The sequence below is a fragment of the Geotrypetes seraphini genome, chromosome 2 (assembly GCF_902459505.1).
Source record: "Geotrypetes seraphini chromosome 2, aGeoSer1.1, whole genome shotgun sequence".
NCBI lineage: Eukaryota > Metazoa > Chordata > Amphibia > Gymnophiona > Dermophiidae > Geotrypetes > Geotrypetes seraphini.
The window spans coordinates 413555950-413580797 of NC_047085.1; the positions used below are offsets into that span (position 1 = coordinate 413555950).

Below are 24848 nucleotides of genomic sequence, written 5' to 3' on the forward strand. Positions count from 1 at the left end.
ACCCCTGATGTCAACATTAGATTGCAGCTCTCTGATCCAAAGAAAGCACAAACAGCAAAGGCGACAGGGGACAGCCCTGACGGGTCACCCTACTGATGGAAAAGGGGTCTGAATAGCCACCATTCACCGAAATCCGCGCCACCGGATCACTATATAGCGCTAAAAGGGCGTTGAGAAAAAAAGGGCCAAAGCCATAGGCCCGCAGCGTAGCAAAGAGGAACCCCCACCGCACCCGATCAAAAGCCTTTTCGGCATCAAAACTCACGAGTACAGCGGGGTCACCGTCCATAGCAGACTTCTCCAGGGCCAGCAAGATACGGCGAAGATTCTTAGATACCGGCCGATCACGCACAAATCCTACCTGCTGGTCCGATATTAAAGAAGGCAGCACTCTAGCCAAACGATTCGCCAGCACCTTAGCCATCAATTTCGTCTCAAAATTCAGCAGGGAAATGGGTCTATAAGAGTCCGGCAGAGTGGGGTCCCTACCCGGCTTAGGAAGAACTATTATCTGAGCAGAATTCAAATAATGTGCCAAAACCCCTTAGCCACATTCAAATTAAAAATTTCAGACAACACCGGACCAACCTCATCCACCAGCACCTTATAAAATTCACCACGGTAGCCATCGGGTCCCGGAGCCTTGCCCAACGGGCTAGCATGAATCACCCACGCCACTTCCTCCGCCTCCACAGGGCGTTCCAACATTGCCAAGTCAACAGGAGAGAGATGGGGTAAATCCAAGCTGTCCAAATAAACCCCCCCATCAAGCACATCTGGGCCAGGCGCGGCATACAAGTCAGCGAAAAAATCCCGCAGAATACGACTAATATCCTCAGTCTTATGGTAAAGCGTGCCCTGCGCATCGCGCAAAGCTGTGACCCCCGCGGACCCACGAGAGGAGCGAGCTAAACGCGCCAACATCCTGCTACTCTTATTAGCGAACCGGAAGAGCTGGAATTGATAGTGTTCCCGAGATCTCTGAGCCCCTCTATGCAGGAGCTCATTCAAGGCCTGCGGCGCCTCCAAAAGCTGCGTCTTAAGCGCCAACGTGGCGGCACTTGCAAAGCGGTGCCGCAGAGTCCGAACCCTATGCTCCCAGGCCAGAATCTCTCTCTGACGCGCTCGAGCCTCAAAGGCAACAAATGACACGATTTCCCCACGCAACACTGCTTTCGCAGCCTCCCAATAGAGTATGGGGTCCTCTCGATGCTGCAGATTCGCACTTTGGAAATCCCTCCATCTAGCCAACAAAAATTCGTGAAAGCGGGTATTACGATATAAATGACAGGGGAACCTCCATGAAACACCTCCTCCCCGAGGTGACCCCCAAAGCCACCGCAGGCCCACCCAGGCATGATCCGATATTTCAATCGGTCCCAGGATGGCTTCCTGAACCCTAGGGAGGAGATCCCGGGAAAGAAGAATAAAATCAATACGTGAAAGCGTCCCATGTGCTCGAGACAAATGAGAATAGTCCCGCTCCACCGGATGAAGAACCCTCCAAACATCTAATAAGTTTAAAGAGGAAGCCAGCATGCTAGCCCCAGTGCAGGCCCTTAGCGACTCCCGTCCCACTGAAGAAGAACGATCCAGCCGTGGATCAGGGACCTCGTTGAAGTCGCCCCCGAGAATCAAGGGAATATCGCCAAACTGCAACAAAAGGTTACGCAACTTCTGAAAAAATTTGGCAGAAGGATTGTTAGGAGCATAAAGATTACAAAACAACAAAGGCTTATTGTTAAGAGAGACCGAGGCAAAAATGTACCGACCTTCAGGATCCCGAAGCACCTTATGTACCTGCAGGTGAAGGCCCTTACGAAAAAGTATCACTACACCTCCCTTCCCCCCCAGAGCCGGAGCCTCCAAATGCGTACCCACCCACCAAGAGCAGAGCTTAGCATGCTCTACAGAGGACAACCGGGTCTCCTGTAGAAAAGCAATGGAGGCCCTCTTACGATTCAGTGCTTGCAATATTTTATACCGCTTAATAGGCGAGTGTATCCCCCCCACATTCCAAGAAATCAGATTATGTTCCAGGAAAGACTAAAAAGAGCGCCAAAAGCAGATACAGAATATCCCATCGCAGCATGCCAGAGGAGCGTCCCAGCCACCACCCCTCCAACCACACACTCAAAAAATCCGCCCATCCCCCACCTGTCTGAACCAAAGGAAACCCCAGTCCCCCCCAACTCCCCAACCCCTCCCCCTATCCCCCCAACTCTCCCCGCCCCTCCCCCGCCCCCCAACCCTTGCCAATCCAAATACTGCACCCCAATAGGTGCCACTTCCAGAAAGCAGGCGCGCCCACTGCAGGCCTCCCTCAAACCCCTCAGCCCCCCCAAAACCCCCCAGAAACTAGCAGTCAAAGACCAACACCAAAAGGGAAAAGAAAACTATCTGTGCCAGGGACCAGGACCTCCAAACCGAAACAGACCCCTACCTCCCCCCCAGGCATCCCACGAGCAAACAAACACTCTCCATCCCCACAGCTAACAAGCGGACCCAACACCCAACACCCACACGTCTCTCCCCCATCCACTCCTCCACCCAGGCTATCTGTCACACCGATACAACCCCCCTAGACAAACCCTACTACCACCCTCTCCAGAGCCACGCCATCACCCACCCACACTCATACCGATACAGACCAAACACTCTCCCCCCTTCCCCGACACATCAAGGCAAAACAAACACAAAATGCAGAGAACCCAACAAATAAAGCACTGTTCGTAGTGTGGAGTGAAAGCAGGTGAAGTCCCAGCGTCCAAGGGGGAAGACCCACAGGGGAGACAGCGCAACACCCACAAAGTCAAGGTCCACAGCTGCGAACTCCCAGCACAGCCAACCCCACCGAAGAAGACGGTCAGAAGATCACGGTGCCACCTCCGGAAACTTTTCCTCCACAAACCGCTGGGCCTCCTCCGGCGTATCAAACTGGTGCGACCGGCCGGAGTGCATCACCCTCAGCCTCGCTGGATACTGAAGAGAAAAAGGAATACTGCGCCGGACAAGACTGGAACAGAAGGGAGAAAACTTGCGCCGAGCCTGAGAGACCTCCGCTGAATAATCCTGGAAACAGAGGACCGGCTTGTTGTTGTAGAGCAACTTCTTCCCCTGGCGCAGGGCTCTAAGGACCGCAATCTTATGGCGAAAGTTGAGCAGACGGCATATGACCACCCGTGGACGATCCAGGCCATCTCTTCGGGACCCCAGGCGGTGCGCCCGCTCGATATAGAGGGGGCCCAGTTGCTGCGGAAGGGCCAAAGACTCCATCAGCCACTTCTCCAAAAAGTCCCCCAGGTCAGAGTCCCCCAGAGACTCAGGCAAACTCACAAACCGCAGGTTGTTCCGGCGGGACCGGTTCTCCAGGTCCTCCACCTTTGCCCGGAGCGCCACCAGAGAGGTAGAGTGGCCCGCCTGGTCTTGCGTGAGCCTCTGCACAGCGTCCTCAGTAGAGCTGACCCGCTGCTGTGTCTCCCTTACCTCTGAGGACAAAGCGGCAAAACGCTGATCCAGGGTGTCCAGCTTGTCCAAAATACGTTGCAGCTTGTCCCCCAGCGTGCCCTCCAGCGCAGCCTGCACTTCCGCTGTAACCTCCGCGACCCAGAGGGAGCTGGGGGTTTTGGGCGATGCAGGCGCCATGTGCGCCGCCATTTTACTTTCAGGCTGCTTCCTTCGCTCGCGGTCCATCTTGTTCGGACGAGCGGCCATCCCCCAGACAGCCGCAAAATCGCTGCGGGGACACCCGACAGTGCTCCCCTGCGTGCAGACACCGGGAGCTGAGGTATTCAATGCCGATTAGCAATAATTACTGCCGCGGGCGTGCCGGAGCCACGAGCCTGTCCTGCTCACAGCCCCATGCTTCCGCCGGAAGTCACAACTGTTTTTTAAAGCTTACATTTTTTCATCCATTAGGTTAAATTTCTCTAAGCAAAACCATTTATGTTCTATTCATTACGATCTGGATACTTCAGCACAGCATATTATTTATTGATTTGATATATGGCTTATATTACTCAAAGAACTAAGCAGTTAACAATGTACTTTTTAGTAACATTGGAGTATATATTCAAAGCACTTTTTTTTTTTTTAAATTTAAAGTTTTATTGACAACCAGGAAAGACTTCTGGACATTTAAATCACTTGTGCTGCGCTCTCTGGGATATTCAACAGCATTATCTGGTTATTCCCTCTAACTGCCCATTCTGAAACCAGCTAGTTTGTGCACGGTCTGGGAGTGGAAGCTTAGCCGTTTAACAATGATTTTCAGTCTGCCAACCGGCTGAAGAAAATTAGGATAGGCAAAAGGTTGTCCTAACATTACATTACGTGGGAAGTTAACTGAGCACCAACCTCAATATTGGACAGTGCCCAGTTAATTTCCGGGTCCTGGCCAAATGTGTTGCCATCCTCCTGGAAGCACACAAATTCCCTTCCAATCCCCCTCCCTGGAAGCGCACAGCCCTCCTTCCAATCCCTTTCTCATTCTTCTATCCCCAGGACTACACCATGTTTTAAACCCCCCTCCCATTCAGAATAGATCCCCAGGCCTACCTAAAGCGATTCAGTGGGGTGATGGAGGCAGGAGATAACCCTACTCACCCCTTTCCCTAGCGGGTGCCTCTAAAAAATGACTGTCATGACCTCTCACAACAGTCTTGCGGTGCTACTGTTCTATACTACAGTAAGATATTAGTAGTTTCATGCCATTATGCAATTTTGTCTACATTTTAACACTGCTATAATGATCTCTTGCAGGGTGAGCGAGGAGAATGTGGGACACCGGGGATAAAAGGTGACCAAGTAAGTAAATAAAATATGTTAATAAAGGTTCTTGAGTGACATGGAATTGGGCAGTTGTAGCAGATGCACTGGTTATAAATACAGTAAAATGTGCACTCACTACCAGTACCTAGAAAAATGTACAATTTTCATGGGTCACCCAATTTTATTTTTGCTACCTGTTTATTATATGTACATATGTATTTATTTGATATCCTTCTCTTCTCAAAAGCGATCAGAGGTTTTCAATAAAAATATTAAGTTCAATTATAAAAGGATAAAAGATAACCTGATTGCTCCAGCTTTAAGAATATAAAAGCTATGTTGAATCCTACAAAGGTACATTAATCCCAGCATAACTTTGCCATTACTCTGATGTTCCTTAAACATACATTTTTACCAGTGTTCCTACTAATTTGCGCGGCTGCGCTGCCGCACACCTCTTTTGAAAGCCCTGCGCAGCAATTTAGGACTGCCATGCCGCAGGAGCAGCACTTCCCCACCTCCCTCCCACTGCCATCCTGGCCGCTTCAGTTGCTTCTCTACACAAGCAGCAGCTGTGGCAAAACAAGATGCCTCAATCTCCCACTGGCCGCATTCACAGCCTCAGTATAAGCTTCTGGCTGTGCCCTGGAAATGGAAGAGGACATTGGAGAGGCGTGACTGGCAGCTGTGTGGAGTGAGGTTGCAATTGCAGCCCCGTAGGAGAGTGAGGTAGGCTGTTTTGCTGCTCCTGCTGTTCATTTAGAGAAGCAGCAGCAGTGACTGGGGTAGCTATGGGAGGTAGGAGGGGAAATGCTGCTCTTGGTGCATGGCACAAGAAGCAGCAGCAGCAGCAGCCAGGGTGTCAGGTAGGGAAGAGACAGGAGGGAGATCTGATGAAAGGGGGAGGAGGTGAAAAAGAAGAAGGCACTGGATGGAACGAGAGGTGAGAGAAGAAGGCACTAGATGGAAAGAGAGAGGAGTTTATGCTGTATGAAAAGAGGGAGACACTGATGGAAAGGGAGAGAGGGGCAGATGCTTTATAGAAGAGGATGGAGGAGATAGAGGGCAGATACTAGATGGAAGAGAGGAAAGAAAGAGTGCAGATGGTATGGGGAAGAGACAAAAAGTGGGAGATAATAGAAGGGGGAAAGTGAAAGTGGAGATGCAGGATGGAAAGGAGAGAGGAGGCACAGCAGATGCTGTATGGAAGTAGGGGAGAGACAAGAGAGGTTACCTACACTGGATGGTAGAAATAGAAGAGGAAGATATGGAAGGAAGGGGAAGGGGACAGATGATGTATAGAAGTGGGGAAGATAGATTCTGGATAGAACAGGGGAGAAAGAGGGCAGATGTTGGGGGGAGTCAGAGAGGAGAGAAATGATAGAAGTGGGAAGTGAAAGGGGAGATGTTGGATGGAATGAAAGAGGGGGAACAACAGATGCCACCGTATGGAAGTGGAGTCAAGACAAGAGAGGTTGCTGACCCTGCATGGTAGACATACATGAGGAAGATATGGGTGGAAGGGGAGAGAGAGGGGGAGGCATATGCTGTACAGAAATGGGGAAGACAGATTCTGGAGAGAGCAGATGATGGTGGTGGTGGTGATGGTGGGGAGACAGAGATGATAAAAATGGGGAAACGAAAGGGGAGATTCTGGAAACCAGAGACTGGTACCAACACAACTGAAAAAAGTAAATAGCCAAACAACAAAGGTAGAAAAAAAGAATTTTTTTTGTATTGTTTAAGAAAAAGTAGTGTGGTAGCTGTGTTAATAAGCAATAAGTAAAAATATATAGAAAATGGAAATAAGGTGTTATCTTTTTATTGGATTTATCTTAAAACCTTTTTGACTAACTTTGGAGACCAAAACATCCTTCCTCAGGTCAGGACAGGATACCATAATAAAAGTATGCTGTCCTGACCCGAGGAAGGAGATTTTAACCTCTGAAAGCTAATTGAAAAGTACATTTAGTCCAATAAAATGGTATCATTTTCCATTTTTGTTTCATTTGCATTTGTCAATTTGTAATGTAGTGGTTGGAATATGTCAGGCTCTCTGGTGTTGCACTGTATAAAGAGTATAGCCAGAGGATTTGGTAAGAGCGGTTAATATAGCTGGTTTTAAAACAGGTTCGGACAAGTTCCTGGAGGAAAAGTTTATAGTCTGCTGTTGAGACAGACATGGGGGAAGCCACTGCTTGCCCTGGATTGATGGCATGGAATGCTGATACTATTTTGGTTTTTGCCAGGTATTTGTGACTTGGATTGGCCTCCGTGAAGGTGGGATACTGGGCCTGATGGACCATTGGTCTGACCCATTAAAGCTTATGTTTATATTGTGGTTACTTATTCTAAACTGAGTGAAAATATGCATTCTGTATGTTTGAAAGAGACACGAGGTTTTTTTAAACACTGATTGCATGATTAACATAAGAATATCTAGCCCACCAGCCATTTTAGTAATTACACCCTGGATTGACTCCATCTCCATCTCTAGAACTGCACACAGTATACCAAATAAGGTCTCACCAGAGACTTACACAAAGATACTATCACTTCTTTTCCCCTACTGGCTATTTCTTTTCTTGTGCACACAAGCATTGATTGTTCTGGCTTTTGCTTGACTACCTTAAAATCATCAGATCCCCAGATCTTACTTTTCTTTCATGCATAGAAATATTTCGTATATTGAGCTGCTTCCTTGAGTTTTTGCAGCCCAAATGCATGACTATTCATTTTTTTAAAATTAGCATTAAATCTTAACTTCTATTCATCAAGCTTTGCTGGATCTCTCCACATGTTATATATACCTTCCATGATGTCCATCCTATTGTGGATTTTGATATCATCTTCAAAGAGGAAAATCTTTCCTGACAGTCCTTCTACAATATCAGTTAGAAATATATTGAAAAAAACTGGACCAGTTCCTATGGCTGGTAGCATCCCTATACAGTACTCAAGAGTGAACTTAATTTATTACTACCTTTGTTGTCTCCTATTCAACTGGTTTCTGACTCAAGGCCCCTTCTACAAAGCTACGGTAGCAATTTCCCGGTGACAGATGCACCAAAGCCCATTCAATTCCTATGGACTTTGATGCATTTGCTGTGCGAGAATTGCTATCATGGCTTTGTAAAAATGACCCTCAAACAGTCACTTTAGGGCTCAGTGTATTTGGGCCCAGTTGCCACCTACTTTTTAAGCTCATAATTTTAGAAGCCTAATGAAACTAGAAGCATAAATTTTGGCACTCAGCATCTAGAAAAATGTAAGAGAACAATTTAGGGCTTTTCTAGCACTCTATACTAAAATTCCAGACTGGCTATGTTGGAAGAAATATCTGTATTTAAGTACAATGGATGAGGCAGCAGGAAAAGCAATGACTGCTTTTATGTGTGTCTGCTAATCATTTTACACTTCATTTTTTTTGTCATACAGGGACCAGAAGGCCCTTTTGGACCAAGAGGACCTAGGGGACCACAGGTAAGTAAATTCTAAATTTGCATCAGTAGCATTCAAATCATGGGGTCAATTCATCTCTGGCAGTTTGAGTCTCCATTTGGTAAATAAGGGATATGCATCATGCTTTTTTTACTTTCTACTATAAAAGAGTTTTTCTGAGGACAAGCAGGTATAATATTCTCACATGTGGGTGACGTCATCCACAGAACCCACTATGGACATTACCAAGTGCGCTGTCACTTTACATTTTTTAGGGCAGTGCCCCTTCTGCACGCATGCTGGTGCCTTCCTGCCCGACATTGGCTTGTGGGACCTGCAGTTCTTCATTTTCCGTGGAGCTGAGATATGTCTTTAGTGTTCTCAGTGTGTCAAACGTTTTCATATTTTCCTGCCTTCCAATCATTATTTATCTTAGTTATTCTCATAATTCTTTATTTTTATTGTGATCATCTACTTCTACCAACTTTAGTATATTTTTTTGTCAACATTTTCATTTTTGGTCTTCAGGCCACTTCAAGCCCTTTTTTGTTGCCCTGGAGCTTTGACTGTTTTCAGCCTCCATTCTACTAGAGCTGCCTGGGCCATAGAGCCCTTTGACGTTGTATTAGCCTTTTTTCCCTCCATGCCAAAATTGGTACCAAGCGGCTTTAGGAAATGCTTTTGATGCAATTGGTCCATGTCAAGTTCTGATTCACATAATTGGTGAACATCCAGTGTCTGGGTCTCTTCTCCAGTCTTCTGGTACCACTCCTGACTCTAGAGAACCTAGCAGTTTATAAAGTCAAGTAGGTGTGTACTTGATTGTATAAAATAGGGGGCTCATTTAAAAAAAAAAAAAAAAAAAAATAGATGTTCCAAAGACAGCATAAACCAGCACTTGTATGTCTTACTAGACAAAATATCCAAGTGGTCATTCTCAAAGATGACATTATGGACGTCTAGCAGGACTTTTAACCTACTGTGCGTCCAGAGTAGAAATGGGTGTGTTGGGAGGTGTGCTGAGGGCGGGGAATGGGCAGGATTTGTGCGGGATTAGACTTGCAAGTCCTTCAGCTACAATCAAACCTTTCCCTGGTTGTCCTGGATGGAACTTAAGATGTTTTCAACTGAACCTGTTTCAGAAGTGTCTAAGTGCCAAAAGGGTACCCAAACTGATCAGATGACTGCTGGAGGGATTAAGTAATGACCCCCTCCACATCCCCATTGGTCATTGACCCTCTCCCATCCCCCCAAATTTTGAATAAAACAGTACTTACCTGGCTCTAGAACAGCAGTACTTGGTATGGAAAAGCCTAGCAGACCATCACACAGGTAGGTAACCTATTGAATCAAAGAGAGGATGAGCCAGGCCCATAATCCACTCTAAATACTATATTTATGGTGGACCCACCAAAACCCTACAATACAGCTGTATAGGTGCCACTTACAGCCATAAGGGCTATTGGGGTGGTGGACAAGTGGGTACAGTAGGTTTTAGGGGAGTTTTGCAGTGTTCGCCATACCAAGGGGGTTATGGTGAGATGTACTTGAGGCACTGTTTATGTGCCTTCTAGTGTGGCTCAATGTTCTGTTGGCATGTCTGTGTGGCTAGTCCATTAGAAGACTGGCCCTCCCACATCTAAATGGGCTTCATTTGGACATTTTTAACTTAGACATTTTGTGGTAAAAAAAAAAATGGGGTATGTTCAAACCAGGAGACTTAAACAGCGGAGCCAAAAGAATTGCCAGAATGGACTCTCTCTCCCAACATAACTGGGCTAGAGACTCCGTTCTGTGAATTCAAATAACAGACATGAGAAAAGCCGTGTAATGAGCAAATATGTGTTTATTAATGCTTTCCATGTCTGGGGAGAACCAATACATGTCAATCACATTTTCTGTGTCCTCCAAAGGGAGAAATCAAAGTCAAACAGATTTATACCATATGTGACATCATTTGTAATAAATATCATACTTTAGAGTACAATGGCACAATTGATCACATGACTTCCTTCCCAGGAATACCTTACGTCAAATCCTAAATTTGCCAATGCTAAGACCAATTTTTAAACCCAGCAGGTGGCAGTGTTTCACTTTTTCTCCATATGACGTCTAAATAACTTTCAACCTATTTGACCTTTTCAGACACCAATCATGTCAGTAAAGGCCTGCATCCTAATCTATAGAAGCAGACATATCCTGTATGAACTTTCCCAACCAGCTTTCTGTGTTCTAATCCATAAGGAACAGATTTCCTTTTTAAGGTCTCTCTGTTAAGTCCAATTTTGGATGTCTAGCGGGAAACATCTAAAGTCTGACTTAGACACACTATTGAAAATGCCCCTCTAGTTGTACACCTAAAAATACACCTTAGCTAAGCACAACTTTATAAAATTCACCCTTTAGTATAATTGATTTATATTTATAACTCACATATTTAAGGCTACCAGATATGTAAAAAGAAAAAGAAAAAAACCCATGTAGCATGATACAAAATATATAACTACTTTTTGAATGTCTAGTGAATGTTTACTAAACAGAATCCAAAACAATATGGCTGAATCAGGTCCTTGATTTATCTGGTTACCTGTGCCAATTCAAAATATGCCCCCTGTCCCTTATGCTACACTCACGTGTATGGCCCCCCCATGCAATTACATGCTACATTATAAAATAATGCATAGTGCACCTACATGTATAAGTGCATTTCAGTGCACAAATGGTACATGTGCACAGTTGTAGAACTGCCCTTTACATCTCTATGACTGTTTTAATAGCTTATAACAAAAAAGAAAATGGGAATACATAACTCTTCTATAGAAAAATGCTAATTAAAATATCAGATCCAAAATATAGATAGATTTCAGATTCCTTATGCTTGTATTACGCTTACTGTGCCTGAATGTACTTGTCTTGAACTTCCAATGAAAAGGCATGAGCTAAATTAAAAATAATAAGTGCAATCAGGATTATTTAAATGTCATCCTTGAAATGGAAGGAAATTCATTTTTTAGACTTGGACAATGAAAGATTGTATTAAAGGATTAAAATGCTTTTGGGACACACAGTAAGACTGAAAGCCCAGCATGATTCAGGGCTCTGCAGTAGTAGCTCGGTTAAAATATTTCCTGTATTCATTTTATTCTTATAATTTATAGTCAGATTTGAAAAAATGAAAATATCTAAATTTGGAAAGTGGTATAATCTGAGAGATTGAAATAGGGTCTGAGGGATTAGAACAGTGTGTCGCAAACCGTGTGCTGCAGCGAGATTCCGGGTGTGCGCGAGACACCGGTGAAGAGAGGCACTGGCGCCAGCTGACTGCCTACAGGACGTGCCTCTCGCAGCGAGAGACACATCCTGTAGGTACTGAGTCGGTGCTGGTGCTTCTCCTCCTCTCCACATCTGTCCTCCTCTTGAACCCCCCCCCCCTTACTGGCGTAATAATAGCAAGCTCAGGGCCCTGTCTGAAGGGCTTCCGCGCAAATGCGTACATCAACGTGATATCACACAAGCACGTGATGTCATCGTGTCGACATCCGCGTCCTCCAGATGTGGCCCTGAGTTTAGTGTGCCACGGTTCAAAAAGATTGTGAGACACTGGATTAGAAAAACCAAAATGGTAGCTCAAGATATAAAGCAGGTAATTCTACAATTGGACACCTGGTAGGAGCCTGTTCTGTAAAGAAACCTAGGCATTCATTTTCCTTTTTAGAATGCTATGTTGCCTATGAAAATATGTGCCTATAATACTTGAGAACCATGTTCATTTCAATGTGCCTGGGTTCCAGCTATTACTCATACATGGGGTATGATGATAATAAGTTAGGCGTGAATGCTTAGATCAGCCATAAAGATGACATAAGTGTATGTGCCTAAGTTCTGATGATATGCACATAAAGTATTCTATACATTGTGCACATATGTGCGAGTCCTGTCCATGTTCCACATATGAAATGCCGTTAAAAAGTTCTCAGCCCAATCAACAAAGTTGGGGCAGTCTCCATCAAGAGCTATATACTCAGTCCAGCGATTTGCCACTTTTTTGTTCCGTATTTTTCCAACAGAATGAAAAAAAGTGGAAAATCACTTGACTAAGGGCTCCTTTTACTAAGGTGCGCTAGCGTTTTTAGTGCACGCAGGAAATTACCGCACGCAACACCGCGCACTACGCTTCTAAAACTAATGCCAGCTCAATGCTGGTGTTAAGGTCTAGCGCGTGGCAATGTAGCGCGTGCTATTCCGCGTGTTAAAGCCCTAACGCGGCTTAGTAAAAGGAACCCTAAGTGTATAGCCCTTGATAGAGACTTTGTTGGTTGGGCTGAGAATGTTTCAGCGGCCCCTCTTATATATATGCCTATCTATGAAATATGCACTTATGTACAATTTCCCTTGGATTCTATATAAGTCACCAAAATTTGGGCACAGAAACTAGTCACTTAGGTGCTAACAATCAAATATTGAGGTTAATTGACACTGCGTGAATCTGCCTATTGCTATTCTATAACACTGGGAACTTAAATCCCATAATGTACAATTCAAAATGGGATAAAGGGGATGTGGCCATGGGAGGGGCTTGGGCGGATCAGGGGTATTCCCAGAAATTAGTTTAGATATTATAGAATATTTGGGTTTCTGTGACCAACTGCCATTAGTTGGACACCAAGATTTGCACCAGGTTTTAGCAGGTGTAAGTCCTCACACCCAAAGTTAGCTGTGGGAATCCATGTTGCTAAATGCTAAGTGACCTTTATGGAAATGGTGCTTACGTGAATTTTAATGGCGTCTAATTTTGGATGCCGTTTACTGAATCTGTCCCCATGTGTATTTACAAAATAGCATTTAGTAGAATTTTGGCATGTATGCACATATGCATACACGTGTGTTTGCTTTTAGTCTAAATAAGGATTCATACAAGGAATCAATGCATAACTGTTAGCATGCATTACACAGAATTATCCTCTACAAGGGTGCCTAGATTAACCGGTTTAAAGACAGCTATTTTGGCATTATTTTATAAAAACACATAGGGCCTTATGACACTCATTTTTGAAGCATATGGATGTCTCAAAAGGCCAAAATGAATGTCCATGTGCTTGAAATGACCAAATCCCAATTTTGCAAAGGCAGAATAGGGATGTTGAACACTTCAGTACATCCAAATAGCAAGGGTGTGTGTTCTGGGCATATTTGGGTGGGACTTGGGAAGACCTGAAATCTGATATCCAACAGTGACTACTGAAGGGGAAGAAATGTCCATGTCTAAAATGAAGGACATCCTTATTTAGACCTGTTTCAGGAATGTCCAGGTTTACAGAAAGATGCTTAGGTGCAGCAGCTGTTCAGTAGAGGGATTAAGGCGTGGCACCTCCTTAATCACCCAGTAGTTGCTGTCTTCCTCTCTCTCTTCTGAAAGAGAAACTAGAAATAGATACCAGTATCTATGACAGCTTCATGTGTTATGGACATTCTTAAAAGAGCAGAGAGCAAGAAGCAAATTTGAGGAGTAGGCTAGTGCAGTAATGCAGTAGACTGTAAACCAAGGCACCCAGGTTCAAATCCCACTTTAACTTTTTTAATTTTTCTAATTGTGAGCTATCCAGAAACAGAAAAATACCTACTATGAAACCTGCAAGCCTGAAGGTTATTGAAATAGTGTACATTCAGGTACAGTAGCCCCCCAATATTCAGCTGGTGGTGGCCAGTGTGTTTTTACATGCTGATCACTGCCGGATAAATTATCCAGTACTTAAGAGTTATGCGGCCCTGGCTGAGAATTGGGTCGGCTGCATACGTTGTTGGTTTTTTTAACATAAAAAAGAAAAACCCTGATCTCCCCTTGCTCTCCCACCTCCCAAATATGCTTCCCTGCTCTCCCCCCAGGCTATGGTCACCCCTCCAGAAGGCACTCCCAACCTCCAAACCTACCTGAAGTATAGGTAGGCCTCCCCCTGAGCCTACCTTTGTCCCTGTTGGTCTAGTGAGCATAGCACCCTCACGCCTGACTCTTAATCCCTAGCGGCAGCTTTTCAAGATGGCTGCTATGGCAGCTTATGGCAGACGTATCACAAGCTGCCTCGAGAGGTTGCAGGAGCCATCTTGAAGATGTACAGCGCTGTGTATGTTTAGTATCACTATAGAAATGATTAGTAGTAGTATTTGTGCATATTCAACCAATAATTGCCTATGTATTTCTTGCTTCAGGGTATCAGTGGTCCTCCAGGTGAGACAGGTACAAAAGGAATTCAAGGAAACAAGGTAAGATGGTCCTTTTGTGACTTGTGTGTTAAAACAATGTATTGTTGAACACTATTTTTGGTAAATGTTAGTGTAATATGAAACATCTTTGGTAATGGAATTCTCACAATGAGAACTGTGATACAGGCTTAAGTTATTGCATTTTAATGAGATATCTAAAGTCTAAAAGAATGAAAAAGGAAGAATTTAATTTAATTTTCATTTATTTATATTCCAACAATCTGCACAAACTTGTTTTTGGTGGACTATTATTTTAAACAAACTTATAGGTAATAGAAAATTATCTCTAAAAATACATCATTGATGTACATCAAACATTCAGGAAACAGTAAAAAAAGTTTTTCTACTTTTACAAAATTTTAAATCATATTTTTTTATCAATATAAATCCAAGTATAATTTGAAACAGAGAAATTTCCCAGAATGAAAAAACAAGTAAGATCATTACAAATTACCAATAAGTTAAAAAAAAAAATAAGGGAAGTCTAGATCACAATATGGGAATATATCCAAGATAACGAAAATCACGTGGAGGGGCATAATTTAAAAAAAACGTCTAAGTCCCTTTTTGGCCTAAGGCCTTATACGTTGAAAGTAGAAGCAGGGAAAATGTCCATAATCAAAAAAAATGTCCAAAAGGAGGTTTATTTTTTATAATGGCCTGCCTCTACATTCAGCTGTTTAATTGCCCAGACCACCACTACGTCTACACTTATACCCCCACGACATCTACACTTATACCCCATAATGAACCCAAAAAACGCCTAAGCCCCAAACGTCCAACACAAGGGCTTTTAGGCGAAAGAGGAGCCAGTCCTTCGCCTAAAAGCTGGATTCTGTAACCAGTGTCTGTCAAAAACAACACCGGTTACAGAATCCACCCCCCCCCCACTACATCGGGGCAAGAGGGAGTCCAAGCCCTCTTGCCCCGCGGCACCCCCGACCTCCCTGATGACATCAGGGCAAGAGGGAGTCCAATCCCTCTTGCCCCACAGCACCCCCGACCTCCCTGATGACATCGGGGCAAGAGGGAGCCCAAGCCCTCTTGCCCCGCGGCACCGACCCCCTACCCCCGATTACATTCGGGGCAAGAGGGAGTCCGAGCCCTCTTGTCCCGGGCACCCACGGCACCCCCCGATTACGATCAGGCCAGGAGGGAGCCCAAGCCCTCCTGGCCTCTCGCCCCCCACCCCCCTATACGATCGGGCAGGAGGGATCCCAGGCCCTCCTGTCCTCGACACAAACCTCCTAATGACCGCCCCCACGAACCCCTGATAGGCTCCCCCCGCCAACCCACGACCCGCTGCCGACCCCACGACTCCCCGAACCCCTAATCCCACCCCCCATACCTGTAAAATGTTAGCCGGATGGACGGGTGCCAAATCCACCCGTCCAGCAGGCCAGCCGGCTGCAGAATGGGGCAGGATTGGCCCAGGCATCTGAAACCCCGCCCACAGGTGGGGCCTAAGGCACCTGGGCCAACCAGAATAGCATCTATCTGTTTTTTCATGGTTAGATGCTGATCCAAAATGACTCCCAATATTTTAATTGTTGGTTGAATTGTATATAATGTAGAATTTATACTAATCGATGGCGTGTGAATGATCTTATGCGGCGACACGACAAAAAACTTCGTCTTATCAGGGTTAAGTTTGAGTTTGAAGAGGATTGGATTCAAGATGGCGTTGAGGACGGACGCTTGATCGGGAGGCAGAGAGTCGCTGACTTTTTTTCGTTTACTTACTTTAACAAAGACTGACCCGCAATGAGGAAAAGGAAGGGGACAATTCGCCCTAACCCTCCGGCATCTGTTGCCCTGCAGATGGATAAGTCAGCAGACGATTTTGGCTGCCTTTGCCCGCTCAGGTGTGGAGACAAGTTTTCCAAGTTTATTTAAATTTGATAAATCGCTTATTACATACTAAGCGAGACACATGCTACTTTGGAGGCTAGCCCGGAGCTGTCGGGAGACCTCGGCGCTGGAGTACTCCGGATGATTCTGAGTCCGGAGCAAAGGTCAATTCCTCCCCAGCCCGGAAGTTTGGTGGTGCAGGGAGCTGCAGGAGCCCAGCAGCCCGGAGAGAGGAGTCTGGATTCCAGCAGAGGAGGGAAGCCAACACTGGAAACTCAGGAGGATGGTGCTGGCTTGGAAGTTCAATTAACCCCCACCACCAGTGAAGTAGAGGTGAGAGGAACTTCTAGTGGGAACAACATAGGCTTTGGGGAATTGAAAAGACCTGCAAAGATTGATATGGAGGCGCTGTGGCAGGCCATATCTATAATGGACGCTAACCTAAAATTGAGTCTTTCAACAATTAAAAATGACTATGGAACTATCTATTCCAAAGTGAAACAGCAAGGTTTACATCTATCTAAATTAACTGAAAAATTGGAGAAACAGGAAGAAAATATGAATGAAGTAAAGACTGTCCAGTTGGAATTGGTAAAGGAAAAATCATTTATTTCATGTAAATTGGAGAACTTTGAAAATTCACTTAGAAAAAATAATTTGAGACTCTTGAATTTTCCCAAATGTCCAGTCATATCCCCAGTGGAGATGGCAAGAAAATATTTTCGTGAAGTCCTAGCCATTCCTGTGGAAAATTTACCTCCAATAGTTAGGGCTTATTACCTGAATATAAAGAGACCTCAAGGAGAGTCGACTCCTAAGGAAACATCTAAGGACAATATAGATTTGTCTTTATTTTTGGAAAGTTCTCTTGAGGTAGTTACAGATAGAACTACTCTTTTGCTGACTCTAGCTCTGGAAAGTGATAGGGAATATGTTTTACATTTATATTTCCGCCATTTAAATGATAAATTTTGGGGTTCAAATGTTAGGATTTTTCCAGATCTATCACAAAAAACTCAGAGGCGTAGGAAGGAGTTTTTGGCCTTGCGGCCCAAAACCCTAGCCCTTGGAGCTACTTTTTTGTTAAAGTTTCCAGCGAAGTGTTTTATTTCCTATCAAAATAAAAATTTTCTTTTTTTTTTGAGCCTAAACAATTAATAGATTTTTTAGGACCAAAGGAAGGGTCTGCTTAGTCCATTGATTTATGACCTGACCATCGGCTGTAGCGTGGATAACCAGGGCTGTTACTCTATTTAGGATAATTTTCTTATTACAGTGGAATGTATTATTATTTTTTTTATTTCCATGTCTTGAATCCATTATTTGTGGACTAAATAATTGTTTTGTATTTCTTATACATTTATGCGTATGCATATGTTAATTTTTATTTCCTATTTGTGCATATTCTGATCCTTTGTCAAGATTGTTATGCTTGATGAAAATGTAAAATTATAGAAATAAATAATTTTAAAAAAAATTTGAGTTTGAAATCCTGCATCCAAGAGTTCATCAATTTCAACACAGACTCAGTTTTATGAGAAATATGGGATAGAATTGTACCACAAGGTATAACAATTATGATATCCATTCATTGGTCATTTCTAGAATTGACTACTGTAATGTCTCGTTCACAGGAATTCCCTTTAAAGAAAATAGATGCTTACAACTTATTCAGAACGCCTTGATTAGACTCATATGGAAAGCAAAGAAATTTGACCATGTCTCACCACTCCTCAAGAAATCTCATTGGCTCCCAGTGGCACATCGAATAACTTACAAGATATGCCTCCTAAGCCTTAAATCAATACTTTATAAAACTCCTGCCTTTATTGACCGAGTCTTAATACCCTATGCCCCTGCCCAGTCACTTAGATCTAACGACCAAAATTTGCTGGCTGTTCCCGCTCTCAAATCAATTAATACTCGGAGGCAATATATTTTTTCAGTTGTCGCTCCGTAACTGTGGAACTCCTTCCCAATACACATAAGGGAAGAACATCTTATTGATAGGTTTAAAAGCAAGTTAAAATGCTTTCTTTTTAAAGATGCTAGTATTTTTAGAGTCAGATCACACTTTTTTAATTCCCGCTAGATTTTTTTGTTTCCCTCCCTATTGTTATATCCAGACTCGTCTCATTTACTATCATATATTGTATTTCCTCTCCCACTTCCCTTTCAGTTCTGTTTTTGTTTTGTGATTTGTCTGTTATTGATACTGTCTCCCCGAACTAGGTAATGTATTATTTTTTAAAAATTTGTTCATCGCTTTGTATTAAGATTAAGCGATTCATCAAATTTTAAATAAAACTTGAAACTTGAGAGTTCAGAGGGAATTGTTTGCGACTGGACCTTTAGTTGAAGAGAAAGGTCTTCACGGCTCTTCGGAAGGTCATCAGTGAGTTCTGTGATCTGATTTTTGGAGGGAGTTGGTTCCAAAGTTGTGGGATGAAGTGACTGTAGGAGTGTTTGCGGGCAGACTCCATCAGGAGAGACCTTCCTGGGGTGACGTACAGTCGTCTTTCTGTTTCAGATCGGAGAGGGCAGGTAGGGATGTATGTGTACTGGCTAGGTTGGTGGGCAGTGGGGAGTAGGGTTATAGATTGAAGGCTATATCAAAAAGGTGGGTTTTCAGTCTGCTTTTAAACAAAGTAAGGGAAGAGGCATGGTGGACAAACTAGGGCAATTTATTCCAGGCATACAGGGCAGCTAGAGGAAGGGAGCTTTACTGCTGCTCATTTGTTCGATATGTGAAAGATGCCAGGAGTTGGAGATTTTTTATGTTTTATGAGTTTTACTTTGTGCAGTACTTCACTAGCCTCTGCAGAAGTTTACATGCAGCATATAAGAATTAAATAAATAAGAATATAATTTCAGTTAGAGGGATCTCTGTGTTGATTCCAGTAGGGAGGCTTTCGAACATTATTTGGAAGTCACGGTTTGTTAAGCTACTCTTTGATGTGTTTCATTTCCCTGTGGAGACATAAATAATGGGAAACTGTTAGCTTCTGTTCTCTGTATTTTCTTGATAGACACAACTATCCTTTGTAGATTTTAAATCAAATGTTTCTGTAAGTGTGCTTGAAAACAGTTAATGACCTTTTCATCTGGCCTTGATCTTTCTAGTATTAAATATGTTGTCTGCAATCTCAAATACAATGTACGTGCATTCCAAAATTTGAGCCTGTCTTGCTAATTTGGAAAGTATTCAGAATAAATGAATATTTAAGAAAGATTGGATTCATCCTGACAAAAATAAAAATAGATTCTTAAATGCCACCTAATAAGGGCTGTCTCATTCTGTTCTGGAGAACATTGCAGTTGGCAGTTGGTGAGTGACATGCTAAAAGTGAGGGTATCTCACCACTTTCTGAACCACAGTTTTGTATTTTTGTGTAGGAAAAACATGGTCAGAGTTTGTGATTAAGAATTGATATTATAATTGTTTGCTAGCTTTGTCATTTATTTTTTTTTAAGTTGAGCTCAAAAACTTACACATCTAAGTTGTGTTCCTAAATTTGTGCCTTATTTTCAGCCAAACTTAGGAGCATAAGTTTGCGGCTGATTCATCGTTATATTTTCCATGACCCAGTGGCGTACCAAGGGGGGGTCGGGGGGGGGGGGGGCGGTGCACTCCGGGTGCCAGCCCTAAGGGGGTGCTCCCAGCCTTGCCGTTCAGTCCCCCCCACCCCCGAAGGACCGCTCGCCCCACTGACCTTCCTGCACCACCTGTGAAGCAGCCCGCAGCAGGATCGCAAATTCAGCGTCAGCGATCCCTGCGCTGCTTAGGCGCTGCTTCCTGCACCGCGATCCCGCCCCTCCTCTGATGTCTGAGGAGGGGCAGGATCGTGGCGCAGGAAGCAGCGCAGGGATCGCTGACGCTGACTTCGCGATCCTGCTGCGGCTGCTTCATAGGTGGTGCGGGGAGGTCAGGGGGGCGAGCGGTCCTTCGGGGTGGGTCGGGGCATCAGGCCTTCAGGGTGGGGCGGGCGGGCAGGCAGGCTTTCAAGGGGGAGGGGGTGACAGGCAGGCAGGCAGGCCTTCAAGGGGGGACAGGCCTTTGGGGGGGGTGCAGACCTTCAAGGGGTGCAGGCCTTCAAGGGGGGGCAGGCAGGCCTTCAGGGGGGGTGCAGGCCTTCGGGGGGGTGTAGGCCTTTGGGGGGGTGCAGACCTTCAAGGGGGTGCAGGCCTTCAAGGGGGGGACAGGCCTTCGGGGGGGTGCAGACCTTCAAGGGAGTGCAGGCCTTCAAGGGGGGGTGCAGGCTTTCAAGGGGGGGTGCAGGCCTTCAAGGGGGGGTGCAGGCCTTCAAGGGGGAGACAGGCTTTCAAGGGGGGGAAAGGCAGGCAGGCAGGCCTTCAAGGGGGGACAGGCCTACAAGGGGGGGACAGGCCTACAAGGGGGTGGGACAGGCCTTCAAGGGGGGGACAGGCCTTCGGGGGGGTGCAGACCTTCAAGGGAGTGCAGGCCTTCGGGGGGGGGGGGTGCAGGCCTTCAAGGGGATGCAGGCCTTCAAGGGGGGACAGGCCTTCAAGGGGGGGGAAAGGCAGGCAGGCAGGCCTTCAAGGGGGGACAGGCCTACAAGGGGGGGGGAGAAGCTACAAGGGGGTGGGACAGGCCTTCAAGTGGGGGACAGGCCTTCGGGGGGGTGCAGGCCTTCGGGGGGTGCAGACCTTCAAGGGGGGGACAGGCAGGCAGGCCTTCAAGGGGGGGACAGGCCTACAAGGGGATGGGACTGGCCTTCAAGGGGGGTGCAGGCCTTCAAGGGGGGACAGGCAGACCTTTAAGGGGAGACAGGCCTTTGGGGGGACCATGATTTAGAAGTACACGGAGGGAAGGGGGTGTTCAAAGAGACGTGCATAAGCCAAACTTTGGGGGGGGGGAAGAAATAATGGGTCTGAAAATAGAGGAGAGGGAGAGAAATGATGGACCATGGGATTTAGGGAGGGAAGGAACAGAAAGTGAGAGAAATTGGACACAAGGGATGGTGTGGAGGAGGGATAGAGATACTGGATAGGAGGGTAATTAGGAAAAGAAAGGGAGAGATGGTGGACTCTGGGGTGGTGGGGAAGGAGGGAGAGATGCCGGATGAAAGGGTATTTAAGAAAAGGTGGATCTGTGGAGGGAGATGAAAAAAAGGAAAGATACCAGACTTCCTGGGAAGGGAAGGGAAATGGAAAGGGAGGACAGAGTTGGCAGATGGATGGTTAGCATGCAGAAAGAAGGAGACCCTGGCAAGCAAGTTATCAGAAGAAAACCAGAGCCTTGGACCAACAAGATTTGAAATATAACCAGACAACAAAAGGTAGAAAAATTAATTTTATTTTCTGTTTTGTGATTATAATATGTCAGATTTGAAATGTGTATCCTGCCAGAGCTGGTGTTGGACTGCAAACGTGAGCTAGGATTTAACAGAGAGAGGAAAAGTCCTTTTTGTTTCTTTATTTTATTTACACCACAGCGCCAGTGTGGTTAGGAGAGGCCAAAGGGGGTGAAAAAGCTATAAAACCCACCAGGAGTTTTGAAAAAAATCACCCAACTGGGCAGGAAAATCGAATTGAAAAACCAATTCAATAGGCCAGGGGTGTCCAATGTCGGTCCTCGAGGGCCGCAATCCAGTCGGGTTTTCAGGATTTCCCCAATGAATATGTATGAGATCTGTGTGCATGCACTGCTTTCAATGCATATTCATTGGGGAAATCCTGAAAACCCGACTGGATTGCGGCCCTCGAGGACCGACATTGGACACCCCTGCAATAGGCTGAATCGAATCAAAAATTTTTTTCCTGAATCTGGCAGCATTAGTTTGCGCTACTGTCTTAGACTTTAGGACCTGGGATTGGGGAGAGATGGCATCCTCAGTACTTTATAATGCAAGTGAAATGAGGATTTGGTCAGACTTTTGAAGGGTCTGCAGAAAAAAAATATTGTATAGGCCGGGGACATGAGACAGCAGGAAATGGGAACTTTTCTTCCTTCTATTTTTGTGAATGGAAAGGCTGAGGATGTCAGAGAGTTCAGTTAAAATATGTGCTTTATAAGAAAATATAATAATGTGTTTTATAAAGTTTATAGCATAGCTGGCCTACCCAGTGAGCTGTTCCTAGTGGTGATGGTGGCAGCGTGTCAATGTGTTGAGAGGAAGAGGTGGTCTGGGAAATTCTGCTGAGCAAACTCCGGGCCCATTTCCACCCCCCAGTTAGTCCACTCCACTCAACTGGTTCACACACTGAGTGGGTCTTTGGGTGTTGTTTTGGGATCTCTTCCAGTGGTTTATCTCCTTCTGGTCCAAGGAAGGAAACTTTGTTATCCTTAGCATTGACCTACAGAATATGTTTGTAACAGCGCTGCTTGTGTGGCATTAGGCTATGTAGTGATCGAAAGAAAAAAACAGACCTTTGCACATTTTTGCACTATATGGTGGGTGTATGAGGAGATTCACATTTCCTGCACAGCTAAGTCCATGTGAAGTTACCTTGTGCTGTATTTGACATCTAGCAAGGTCTCTGTTTGAAAGGAAAGATCTAAACTTAAAAATGAAGTGGCCAGAAGTTATGGTAAAAGCAGATAGTGTAGCTGGTTTTAAGAAAGATTTGGACAAATTCCTGGAGGAAAAGTCCATAATCTGTTATTAAGACATGGGGGAAGTGTCTGCTTGCCCTGGATCGGTAGCATGGAATGTTGCTACTCTTTGGGTTTTGACCAGGTATTAGTGTCCTGGATTGGCTACCATGAGAATGGGCTACTGGGCATGATGGACCATTGGTCTGACCCAATTAGGCTATTCTTATGTTATGTTCTCATCTGTAGGGGCCTTTGTTTTCACTTCTTATTTTAATGTATTTTTTTTTCTGGGAACTTATCAGTGTTTTTTATAATGGGAACAAAAATGGAAGAGAATTAATGTGTGTGGGATGAGGGGGTAACTAATTTCTTCAGCTAAATAATTCAATCCACTTCAAACAGACATAGGAGAACTCACGCACCATTCACACACCCTCCAACCAAAAACGTCAAAAGAAAAAAACTGTTCGACAACCTCCTAGCCATTCGAGCTGCAACACTCGACCCCCAACTCTACAACCAATTGACATCGACCACAGACTGCAAAACCTTCAAAAAGAAATAAAAACCCTTCTATTCAAAAAACACATAAAACCGAACTAACACAATCAGAACTGTCCCAAGCATCACCTGCAACTACTCCATATGTACTTCTGATGTCATGACAATTCAGACATAATTTATGTTATGTTATGTTTGGAATATAAGAAAATTTTCACTGCCTGTTTCTATTCTGACCATTCATTCTGTTTCATGGTCATTACAAAAAATATTTTTTTACATAGGGGGGGGGGGTGTCAAAAAATGATGGGCCCCGGGTGCCACATACCCTAGGTACGCCACTGCCATGACCTAAACAACTGTTGGAATTTTGGTGACTAGAAAGGGTCGTTGTGGTGGATTTATGCCCAGGGTCTTGAGGCATGAGGCTGGCTATAGCCTTAACAATTGCTTCTCTCTCATATTTGAAGATATTTCTCTTTTTAAATAGTAATTTTATTGTCAAGTATGTTTCCTGAGGCTCCTTTTAATAATAGATGCTACCACCATTAATAATTTTAGACATATCTTTGTTGTCTTTTCTAACTAAGGAGTCCTTTAATTAAGGTGCGCTAACCGATTTAATGCGCGCTAAAGATTAGCACATGCTAAATGCTAAGATGCCCATAGGATATAATGGACGCCGTAGCATTTAGCATGCGCTAAATTGGTTTGCACATCTTAATAAAAGGACCCTTATAGTCTTAGAAAAACTAGCATTAAATCAAATTCATAGATTTTGGGGTGAGAAAGGCCTTCGGGATCAATACGAATTTGGTTTTAAATTTAAACATAACACTGAGACTTTACTTATATCCATCCTTAATGATATCTGAATTGTTTTTGCTAAAGGAAAAGTTTTCCTATTGGTTACATAAGACATTAGTGCAGCATTTGATACGATTAACCATCAACTTTTATTGAAGAGATTACAAGGGACTTGCCACTAAGTACAGTGCCTTCCACCTCCCTATTATCACTAGAGAGTTGCACGGGGACAGAAATCCCACCCATCCTCGCCCGCCCTGCCAGGATCCTCTCCATCCCTACGCATCCTGCCAGGATCCTCTCCATTCCCACCCATCCCCGTCAGGATCCTCTCCGTCCCCACCCATCCCCGCAAGGAATTACCTCCATCCCCGCCCATCCCCATAAAAAGCAGGGTCATCAATAGGATCATCAATGCCATAGTTTCTTTTGTGTTTGCGCTACCGTTTTCCTTGTGGAATCTCTTTGGTGGAACCCTTTTTTTGTTTTCTGTTCAGATAATTAACTTATAATCCCCATCTTGTACTGAGGCTGACGTGTCCATTATATTATATAGACGAACCCCTGCTTCCAAAGACTTCCATCCCCGTGGGAGTCCCGTTGGCTAGAGGGGGGGGGGGGTCCCCATGGGAGTCCCGCAGGTTAGAGGGGGGTCCCCGTG

The 24848-nt window shown here is 44.7% G+C and overlaps 1 protein-coding gene across 1 annotated transcript in view; it reads left to right on the plus strand.

The window, feature by feature from the left end:
• The window catches only part of COL28A1 (collagen type XXVIII alpha 1 chain), a 312775-nt gene that overhangs the window by 65316 nt on the left and 222611 nt on the right, over nucleotides 1-24848 (plus strand). Inside the window, exons 9-11 of the mRNA XM_033931029.1 lie at nucleotides 4762-4806; nucleotides 8209-8253; nucleotides 14416-14469. Of these exons, the coding sequence (XP_033786920.1) occupies nucleotides 4762-4806; nucleotides 8209-8253; nucleotides 14416-14469 (144 nt within the window). The remainder of the gene's footprint in view (nucleotides 1-4761; nucleotides 4807-8208; nucleotides 8254-14415; nucleotides 14470-24848) is intronic.